The sequence below is a fragment of the Rhamphochromis sp. 'chilingali' genome, assembly GCF_963969265.1.
Source record: "Rhamphochromis sp. 'chilingali' genome assembly, chromosome: 7".
NCBI lineage: Eukaryota > Metazoa > Chordata > Actinopteri > Cichliformes > Cichlidae > Rhamphochromis > Rhamphochromis sp. 'chilingali'.
Genome location: NC_137934.1, coordinates 23,925,520 through 23,936,926, shown reverse-complemented (window position 1 = coordinate 23,936,926; position 11,407 = coordinate 23,925,520). Strand labels below are relative to the sequence as shown.

The window sequence follows — 11,407 nt, the reverse complement described above, 5'->3', positions numbered from 1 at the left end:
ATTAAATAAAGACTGCATTTTTTTCTTTTAATTTAAACATTTATATAAGTTTATTGAATCTAAACTTCAAAACTAAATTAAATGAGAAGGGGGAGCAATGTTTTTTCTCCCATTTCCACTCATTGTTTAGTCTGATGTGGCATGAAAGATCGTTTAAGTACTAATTATCTGGACATCGATAGTCTGCTTGGTTAAACTTCTATAACCTACTGAAAGTAATAAGCTATTGTAAATGAGTTGCTTTGCAGTAGTGACTGAGAAGGATGATGTATTTGAAGGTTCCTGCCCTGTTTGTTTAACAAAACAAAAAAACACAAAAAAAAATCATCAGATTTTGATTTGATTTTCTTTTCCTTTTTTTTTGTATTACAACTGAAGAAATATTGATGTATATGGAACTTAATAAAAAAAAGGGAAACAATCCCTTTGGTCCTGCAGGATGTCGCTGGTCTACAATCCTCCGGGGCTCAGCAGTTAATAAATCAAACACACCCTTGTTACTGTTGTTTGTAATGCGAAGACAGTCCCCGCCCTGCTGGCCGGCAAAGAGAAAGGAGAGCAATTCGAGTGTAAAACACTGAAAATCTGCGTCTCTGTGAGTCGTCATAAATCATCTGGTCATATTTCAGCTTCAGTTCACTAACGGCTTCAAGCCTGAGAAATGAACCTTTGAATTTCACTGAAGGCGCGATCAGGTCCCAGTTTGTGACAGTCACGGAATTCTGCAAAACATCAGCGTCGTCCCGCAGCAAACCCCGCACACAGAAACCAGACCTCAGCGCCGGACAAAGCAGTGCATGTAAACAAATACACCCTTTGTTCAAGACAAAGGATTACGTCATTGTTTTACGAGATAAAGTCGCGGAACGTAAATAAATAATTGAATAAAATAAAATATATAACGAAAATAAATGACTTTTTTTCTTGTACTGTAGATAAATAATAAATACTTTTCAAAGGGATTTATTAAAACCCTCTATTGCATGACTATTTAATTTTGTGGGGGAAAAAAATATTTCACCGTATTTTGGGGGAGCTTTAGGGTCCCTAATAATATATCAATCATAAAGTTTGACACCCCCCCCCCCCCCCCCCCCCACCACCCCAAACAGATATTGGTTTGTTGCTTCAAGGCAACATTGTGCGACAAGGGTAGTCAAAACGAAGTTATTCTATAATAAGTTTTATTAGTACAACAAGGATGAACCAATAATCAAACAACAAATAAACAATGTAAACATTTCACAGAACAATAAACCACCAAAATACATCCGACATTTGATCCTAACCCCATACACGCCTGCGCGCACACACATACACACACACACACACACACACACATGTTGTGTTTCCATCACTTTCCATTAACTTCCATTCACTTCCTGGAGACTTATCCTGACCCATCACAACTACCTGCCTGAACCTAACCCTAACCTTACCCTAAACCTGACTCAAGCCTTCACCCTAAAATGTAATGATTTACCTTGCCATTTGTCCCCATAAAGTAGGCGAGACATCACAATGTGAGTGTGTAAACAGATTTGTGTCCCCACAACAATAAGTAATACATGTCCACACACACACACACACACACACACACACACACACACACACACACACACACACACAATTACTTTACCAACTGACCCCTGAGCTCCTAAGTGTCCCTCAAACCTGATTCAGGGATCCACTCCTCCACTTCCCTGTCACTCCCTGAAAGCTCACTGTCCTCACTTTCTGAGGGAATGTCCCTAACTGCACATTCCCTTGGTTTCCTTGCATAAAAGGTTTTTACGTCCATGTCCTGTAATTATCAGTAGATTGTAAAGTAAAAAACAGTGACTATGATCCTATAAATTCACACAAACACATCTCTACACACATATGCATTATTTTGCCTGAAAAAAATTAGGCTAACTCCACAGTGTTGCCTTGAGGCAAAGAATGAAAATTAACAGTTTTACTGTATAAATAAATTTTAAAAAGTAGAACAAACAATCAAATATACTTCTTAACATATTCATGCACATACAAGTGTTTTTTATATACATTTATTTCACTAAAGCGCTATATAAATGCAAACCATTATTATTATTATTATTATTATTATTATTACTATAATGATGTAAAATAGTGATCTTTATCTTACCTTCTAATGGAGATGTCTCTCATGTAATGCAGCCCCCCCCCCCCCCCCCCCCCAAAAAAAAATGAAAGTCACACCACCTTCAACTCATCCTTTTATTGGAAAGTTGTCGCATTATTTGACAAAAAAAAAAATGTTTTTTTTGAAGGCCCAGTGTGAGGCATGAAAATGTGGTTTGTTGCCTCAGGGCAACGCTATGCAGTAGAGGGATAAGCGTGTTAAAAATATTGGAAACTAATGAAATTAATATTTCATTTTTGTACTTACTCGTTTAATATCATTATATATTTTTGACATGAATCATTTAATTAATAATAAAGTTTATGAATAAACTTTTTAGACAAAAATAAAGATTTAAAGAACATTGTAAAGTAAAATCTCATGTTTTCTACTGATAATTTTGTGTTACAGATATGAAAACATTATTTAAATATAGGGATATAAAATAACTATAAGGATATAATAATACTACAACCTATAGCAATAATTTTACATACTACTATAAGAATATATGAGTTATTTCCAAGTTTCTCTTTGTTCACAGCCATTGACATGTCGAAGAGGTTAACACGTGAGGAGCGGATCGAAATTGTGTTGATATCTGGTGAATGCAGTAACCGGGTCATTGCAGCAGATTTCAATGCAAGACACCCTACGAGACCACCCATCGCCCATGCTACAGTTAGCAAACTGCTTGCTAAGTTTTGTGAAACTGGTTCAGTGTTGGATTTGCAAGAAAAGTGTCACTAATGAAGAAACATCAGTGGCTGTCCTAGCTTCATTCAGCAAGAGCCCACAGCGTAGCACTCGCCGCATGTCACTGGAGAGTGGCATTAGTCGAACATCCCTTCGGTGGATATTAGCTACTCACAAATGGCACCCTTACAAACTCCAGCTACTGCAGCATCTCAATGAGGATGACCCAGATCGGCGCACAGAATTTGCAGAATGGGCAAAACAAAAATTGGAGCAGGACCCTCAGTTCACGCAGAAGATTTTGTTCAGTGATGAGGCAAACTTTTATGTGAATGGTGAAGTTAACAAACAAAACCACCGCTATTGGTCTGACACTAACCCACATTGGATGGATCCCTCCAAGACTGTTGGAACAATAAAAGTGATGGTTTGGTGTGGTATATGGGGTACAACGATAGTGGGTCCATTCTTCATCAATGGAAACCTCAAGGTCACTGGATATTTAAAATTGCTACATGATGATGTGTTTCCCTCTTTATGCACTGAAGCTGGCACGTTCCCTGAGTTTTTCCAGCAAGATGGTGCACCACCACATTATGGGTGCCAGGTCCGAGCATTCCTAGATGAACAGTTTCCTGGAAAGTGGATTGGTCGTCGTGGGCCAGTTGAATGGCCCCCAAGGTCTCCCGATCTGACCCCCTTAGACTTTTATCTTTGGGGTCATCTGAAGGCAATTGTCTATGGTGTGAAGATACGAGATGTGCAGCACCTGAAACTACAGATACCGGATGCCTGTGCTGGCATTTCTCCTGCGGTGTTGCCATCAGTGTGTGAAGAGTGGGAGAAGAGGGTTGCATTGACAATCCAACACAATGGGCAGCACAGTGAACACATTTTGTAAGTGGTCAGAAACTTGTAAATAACTCATGAAAGAATAAAGTTACGTTGAAACCAAGCACACCATTGTTTTTCTTGTGACATTACCAATAAGTTTGATGTGTCACATGACCCTCTTCCTATTGAAAAAACAAAAGTTGTATCCAAGATGGCCGACTTCTAAATGGCCACCATGGTCACCACCCATCTTGAGGAGTTTGCCCCCTCACATATACTAATGTGCCACAAACAGGACTTTAATATCACCAACCATTCCCATGTTATTACGGTGTATCCATATAAATGGCCCACCCTGTAGATTGCATTTTTTAATTGACATTTTTCAAACTTCTTCTGTTTGATGTTTAACCCATAAATAAATGGCTGTCACATAAAATTATAACTTTAAATTAAAATGTTTACTTTTTTGTCTTTGTGGAATAAAAGGATTTAAAGATTTTGTTCAGTTGTGAGGTTATAAATGATTCCCAGACAGAATGTTTTAAATTCTGATTTTATTGTGAAAATGAATTTTTGTCAACCCGGAGTCAAACAGGAAGTTGTGTCATTGATATGTGATCAGTGACGGAGTGATCAGATGAATCCTCGTCGGATGTCTGAAGGTCGCCCTCCTGTTGGTCGGATTCTGTGGAAGTCGTGGCGAGGTCGTCTGTGCGGGTCTGCGAGCGGGCCTATGGGGTCGTAGCGGGGGCGGGGGAGTAGGCCGTGGGGCAGGTTTGGTCGCTGATCGTATTCTCCACCGATGATGCCCGGCACCGGGGGGAAGTGAGGGTAGGGGATGGGGTGGAAGATGTCTCCTGGATGGAAAGGCAGGAGGGGGCGGGGGCGGGTCGGGGCAGCGTTTCGAAGTTCAGAGCGAAACTTGTACGACTTTTTGTAGAGCTGGAAAACAAATAAAAACAAATTAAATTATTTACACAAAAAATCCCAAAAAAAAAAAATCAACAACAAATCACATTAAAGCTTAAATTCTGCGAGCTATCATCAATCTGCCCCACATTAGTCTAATTTATTATTACCTTAAAATATTCATATTAAAAACGACACATTAGGAGGTTTTAAGAGTTTACAGTTCTTTAGTTATTTACTTTGATGAAGTGTTTCTCTCACCTCTTTCCAGTCTGTGTCTCTGGATCTGCCTGAGCCTGAATCTGAAAAACGGCAAACACAATCAGTCACTTTAATTATAATGATTTTGTTGAAAAACTGGACAATCACAATGAATCAATCAATAAATTTAATTGACTCATTTCACAACTTCAAATCTGTGTAAATTTAGAAAATATTTTGATACTTTTTAGTTTATTTATTTCTAAAAACTATCTTAAACACAGTGGACATTCAGGTGTTTCCCCCACAATTTCTGCTTATTTGTGGAGAAAATAATGACTGATTTGTTTTTACATTTTTTAAATGTTATTTTCTTTTTTAATGCTGTCATTTAAATTATCTTATTCAGATTCTAATATTTAATGTAGAGTAAGCTGTTTAAAACTTCACTGAAAATTATTTAATTAATAAGTAAATTAAGACATTATAACAGGTTTTAATAAGTTAAGGGTGTTCTAAGGGTGAAAAATAGAAAAAAAATCAAGAACATCTAAAAAGCAAGAAAAAGAACATTTAAACAGTGTCAGTGGAACATTTGACCCATAGTTAGAGAAATTTGCAGAAATAATTGTAAAAATAAATGAAATAGTTTTAGGGACTCTTTTTCCACCTGCGAAGTCGCGGCGGTACAGGTGTCTCCACAGCGACGAGTCTGCTGTGGCGATGTTGAAGTGCCGGCTTACCGCCGACAGTCTGACCACAGAGCGAACGTCGAGCAGGCGGAGGACTCGGAGGAGCAGCTCCGGAGGAAGAGCAGGCAGACCGAACGCCACGGGGAGAGCCATCGCTGAAACACATCACAGACTGTCAGTACCAGACATTAGCATGTTAGCACGTTAGCATCTGCTTACAGAGAAACATCATCAATGAAAACGCGACTCAAGCTCATATGAGTCAAACAAGCTGTTCCTCTAAAGCAGCTTCCCAAATGTTTCGGGACAGATTTTACTAGAATTCTTCGGGATATTAACATGAAATAGTTTATTACAAAACAAATGAGTTTGTGTGAAAAGAAAAACTAGAAAAGGAAACTCTGTATGAACTCAAGTCTGAAAGTAAAAAACGAATTTAAGATGGCAAAATAATCTGTAATCCTTTTTTTTTTTTTTTTTTTTAAACTCATGGCTTCAAAGGTTGGGATGAAACCTTTCATGGACACTCATATAAGTTCTTTATCCAACACTTTTTTACTACAAATAAAAGTTATTTGTTCTTTGGTATTTAAATAAGATGATGTAGTTGATAAAATGGGATTTCGATCAAAATATGTTTTGATCATAAGAAACGTAAAATTGAGTGTCATCTACATGTAACTTTTAAAGCTGCTAATCTTCTCAGTTCGAAGCACATAGAAGTCAAACACCAGAGGACCTAAACTGGAACCCTGGGGAACACCGTAGGTCACAGGTGTCGAACTCCAGGCCTCGAGGGCAGATGTCCTGCAGGTTTTAGATGTGTCCTTGATCCAACACAGCTGATGTAAATCACTAAATGACCTCCTCAACATGTCTTGAAGTTCTCCAGAGGCCTGGTAATGAACTAATCATTTGTTTCAGGTGTGTTGACCCTGGGTGAGATCTAAAACCTGCAGGACACCGGCCCCCGAGGTCTGGAGTTTGACACCCCTGCCCTAGGTGATAAAATACAGAATAAATTTGACTTTTAGAGGCACTTACTGCTAATTTATGGTGAAGTTATTTAATAATGTAATCCCCTTACATAATGCAAGTGAACAGTTTAAGAGACGCTTTAATTACATGTCAAAATGTCTTAAAATTTATAATAAAGCTGCAAATTCAAGGAGTAATCTTTTAATTTTGTATAACTTTAAATAACTTTCATTAAGATTTTGATTGGTTAATATAATTCTCTTTGCCCTGTATGTTTTTTATGAGTGGGATTTTGAGTTTTACATTTTAATTTTAATGAAATTGAACATCGATTTAAATAAAATCTTTCTTAAACTCACTAAAAGCTGTAACATGGCTAATGTTCACAGCAATTTAACTTCTCTGAGGTTTTCTCTGATTAAAGCTGATGAACTGGATGATGTCAGCACCAGCATGTTGTGACTCATCTGAGAGGGGGTGTTACCTTCTCTGGCGGTGGCGATCAGTGGGTACGCCAGCTGGTCTTTGAAGAGTCGGGACAGTTTGCTGAGGTCTTTAAATGCTGCTGCAGCACTTCCTCCTGAACAACATCAGACACAGAAAATTAATCAAAGACGCTCCTGTGCTGGTGGCGTTATGCCAACCAATCACAGCTTTACCTGGCCACTCATTGGTCACGTAGCTGGATGCATTCAGACATAGTTTGCGGACAGTGTCGACCGTTTCTGTAACCTTCAGAGTCGCTGCATGAAGAAGAAAAAGGTCAGAAACACAGTGGGAGTTGAACACTAAAAGGTCAAAGAAAAATAAATTCAGCCCATTTAAAGAGGACTCACTGTTCATGACGAGCATTGGGCCCATGCACACAGCCACCACCGAGGCCAGGCTGCTCTCACACAGAGGATGAGTGTACTGCAGCTTGTAGACTCCACCTGCACACCTCCATCCAGCAGGCATCTCACCGGGCTTCAGCTCGGTGCCCTGTGGAGGCGCACACACTTACTCAAAGCGTCTGCCTTCACCTGTTTACTCAGCAGGATATTAACCTGTCCCCCTCGCCTCACCTGAGCAATGAACCCAGTCTCGAGCATCAGGAGATGTCCGGCCACCATGATGGCATCATTGGGACTTGTTGGCTGGGCCGTGTGGTACAGGAGCTCCAGAGAGAGTGGTGCCTGACCCTCCTCGGCCTCACTGCACAGCATTGGCTCCCAGATGGAGGCTGAAGATTCAGAGTCCAGCATCTCACAGGACGGCTGGGACTCTGAAAGGACTGCAGGACCGGCAGCCCCACTGACACTGCTGCTGCTGCTCGGCTGTTTACCAACAACAAAACTGTGAGCTTGGGCACGTCTACGCCCCATCGTCAGGTCTGATGAGTGACGCGGCACAGGCTAAAATAATCTGCTGTTGTTTCTTTGTTATAATAACATAAAATATAAAACAGACATGAACAACATCAAAAACAACAACCTGCCATAAACAGGTCAAGGCTGATCTCCTTTAATGTTACAGCTGACCACAAACATCAAAACACAGTCAGATCCATAAGTATGTGAACAATGATGCCTCTGCTGACCAGCCTTTGAAAATGCAGGACTGTAATTGGCTGAAATTCCTGAACAGTCAACGCAACACTTTGTTGTCTTCTCGAGTTAAAGCTCAAAGTCTTATTGTTTGATATGAAATATTCTGTGATGACCCACGAGGCTAAACTACCAAGGCTCTGTCAGTTTTCAAATACTTGTGGTGACAACTGTAAAAGACAAACAGCAAGGGGCCTGGATGGGAACCTTGTGGAACACCGTACGATTATAAATCAGTGTTTGTCTTCATTTTCAGAATGATAGGGAATTTTAAAATACCATCAAACCATTACACAGATTTAACGCCCACTATGCTCTTCCAGTGAGTTTGTTTTTATTTTTTGGCACCAGTAACACTGGAGACCATCTCCTGCAATGGGTAAAGCTCATCCTTTTAAACCTTTGCAGAACTTTGTTTTTCTCTCCAGCTGTTCATGAGACGCACATCTGTAAGGATTTAAAAGCGCCCCAAGCACCAAATATATAAATGCTTCTCAGGCTGACTGAGACTTCGCTATTTAAAAATGTGTCTGGTGATGTGAAGCTGAGGATGTGTCTGAAAATGCTCCGTTAGACTCCTGCAGCTTTCCAGATGTGAAGATTTCTACTGCTGCGAGAGAGCCGGTGCTTCCACGATGAAGGCTGGCACGCCCATGACTTTTAACTGTTCTTTAATCCAAAGTTCCCTGAAAGCTTGTAAGTATCAGGTGAGAAAGCTTTTGAACCTGTGAATTCGTCCAGCTCCAAACAAAACATCTCAGGTTTCAGAGGCACAGCTGGTTCACCTAAACACTTTCAGTCTGATGCTGCTGATGCAAACTGAGATGAGTCAGAGTGTCATCAGTGTTGGATGATGTGAAATTAAGTGTGTCCTCGTGTGGATCCACAGAAGAGAAGCTGTGAGGGGGTGTGGCCCTTTAAACCAGCTTTAACCCTTGCTGTGTGCTCTGTGGTGTGTCTGTATTTGCGAATTATTTTATGTTATAATTCAGCTCATAAAAACACGAGAAAGTAAAACAGAAACTGTGCACTGAAGCCAGAAGTATGTGGATGCTTTCTGGGCCTGTTTCTGATCTCTGGCCGAGGCAGTCTACAGTCTGTGTAGACTGACCTCCCACACATGGACTGGAAACAGGCTCGATATGTCTCACACACCTATCCAGCCCACCTGAACAACCTGCTGGAGGTGAACATCATACCTGAGTGGAGGCCATGATGGGGGTCTGCTGGCTTTGCCTCTGGTTTGCAGAGCTCTTGGCTGCCGTGTAGGTGGAGCTTGTAGACGAGGCTGAGCTGGTTGAACCGGCGGCAGCTGTGGCTTCAGACTGAGGCAGATGGACACAGATCAAATCTCCGGACACGATGCCGCAGGATGCCAAAGTCTGAGCAGTGTCCGTGAGCAGCTTGGAGCCGTTCAGAGACAAACCAAACTCTGTGTCTGAACTGAAGCGCAAGTAGGGAGTCAAATAACTGAAACTTTATAAACCACAACTCAGATTACAGAGTTAGACATGTGCAGCACCGACCTGAGTCCATGTGAGGACAACAGCATCTCCTGGATGTGATCTCTGAGCTCTTTCAAACTGGGATCTTCTCCAAGTAACTCCACCCGGCTGGTCTGCCTGTTGATTCGAACTCGCAGCTTCATGATGCTGCTCACACACAGACACAGGAAGAGGACTCACACTAAGTAATGCACAGACTGCAGAGGGCCATGATGCTCTTAACAGAACTGTATTCACATGTTTGGATTTTATATCACGCAGTCTGATTTTTCATATAATTTTATTTCCATGTTGTATTTAATATTTTATTTATATGCAACTTTGTTTTATTCCTTTATCATTATTATTATTATTATTATTATTATTATTATTATTATTATTATTCAAAGGAGCTTGCAAAGAAAAGAGTCTGGACTTCTTTAAGTTACTTGAAGAGGTTTCACCTCTCATCCGAGAAGCTTCTTCAGTTCTGAGAACCTTCACAGACATTATTATTATTATTATATTTTAATCATCTTTCTATTAATGTTTAATTGTTTCATTTCTAATTTTTACTAATAATTATTATTTTTGTATGTAATTGTATTCATTTCTTTAGTATGTATTAATCTATTTCATTTTTTGTTATCAGGTTCTTATTTTTCGTTTCTTATTGTATTTGTGTTTCTCATAAAAATATGTTGTCAAATTTCACTAAAAACAGATAAAAAGTGAATGGAGTCTGGTGAAAAGATTCCAGCTGCTAAATCAGATCATCAGTGAACAGTGACGTAATATCTAATGAACTTTAACTAACATTAATTTAATCTGTGCACATATTAAAAAAGTATCACGTGATTTTTACTGTGCACAAAGTGACTCTGATTCAAATCCAAACCTCACAGTAAACTTTAGCTCATTAAGTACGAAACCTCATTACAAATCTGCCAAATTTAACTTTTGATGAGTCACTAATGACGTTTTGAAATTTCTTAGCAGCTTTAGCTCCGCTTTACCGCTAAAACGTCACATTTAGAGGATTTTCGTTCATTTTGCGCTGATTTCAGAGCGTCGTTGGTTCTCTGTGAGGTAGAAAAATATGTAAAGAGCTGCGTGAAAACAAACGTTTCGTTTTCGTTTCCGCAGTCTTATCGTTAGCTAACGTTTCACTGACGCTGCTGCTGCTTAGCGCGGGTTAGTGTTAACTAACCGGGTTAAGGAGCGTTTGTAGTCCTGAAAGCTGGAAGTCAAACAGAAGAACACTCACACCGTGAACTACCGGGAAGACATCCACGACTCTTCATGTGCTTCTCTGTAAACACACAAACCTGCAGCGCCCCAAAACACGCACACACCGCTTCCGGGATGGATTTTCATAATACAACACGTCGAGGGCACTCAAATCAAAAGTTTATAAACCAAAGTTTTTTAAAAAAAAAAATCGTAATAATTCTGTTAGAATAAATGTATTATGCCGTAAAAAGGCCCAACTTTTCAAAATAACAACTTTTATTAAATTAGATGCATGTATTTATATTTTTTATTTATATGTACGCATGCATTATGTTGCTTTGTGTAGATTCTGCTTTTGTTTTGAAGGCTTGTCACTAAACTTCCTGAATCATTATCCAAAATAAACTTTCGTAAAACTACAAATACGGCAACCGGGCTGCATAAAATCCTGAGTATTCTCCAGAACATTTCGATTGGTATGAATAAATCTGCAGGGGAGATAAAATTAATCATCTTTATATACTGTTTAAATAACGGCATTTTATGTTCCCCAAAAGGTTGATTCTGTTCATCTGGACGTAGCTTTGTCAGTGGGAGAAACGTTTCATCACTCATTCAAGTGACTTCTTCAGTCTCAGCTGACTG

General features: G+C 39.7%; 1 protein-coding gene across 1 annotated transcript; it reads right to left on the bottom strand.

Moving 5' to 3' along the window:
- Positions 1 to 4,222: 4,222 nt before the first annotated feature.
- On the bottom strand, positions 4,223 to 10,861 carry fbxo7 (F-box protein 7). The gene is made up of 10 exons (XM_080887188.1): positions 10,799 to 10,861; positions 9,572 to 9,697; positions 9,245 to 9,488; positions 7,524 to 7,775; positions 7,296 to 7,440; positions 7,119 to 7,202; positions 6,944 to 7,039; positions 5,460 to 5,636; positions 4,850 to 4,890; positions 4,223 to 4,621 (listed from the first exon to the last, which is right to left on the bottom strand). Exons 1-10 carry the CDS (start codon positions 10,831 to 10,833, stop codon positions 4,313 to 4,315), a joined length of 1,509 nt encoding a protein of 502 aa, XP_080743314.1. The 5' UTR covers positions 10,834 to 10,861; the 3' UTR covers positions 4,223 to 4,312.
- Positions 10,862 to 11,407: the final 546 nt, after the last annotated feature.

Coding starts and splice junctions, on each gene's coding strand:
- fbxo7 (XM_080887188.1), bottom strand. CDS start 10,833: ATGAAGAGTCGTGGATGTCTTCCCGGTAGTTCACG. Junction 7,040..7,118: donor CGTGACCAATGAGTGGCCAG/GTAAAGCTGTGA, acceptor GATGTTGTTCAG/GAGGAAGTGCTGCAGCAGCA. Junction 4,622..4,849: donor GAGACACAGACTGGAAAGAG/GTGAGAGAAACA, acceptor TTTGTTTTCCAG/CTCTACAAAAAGTCGTACAA.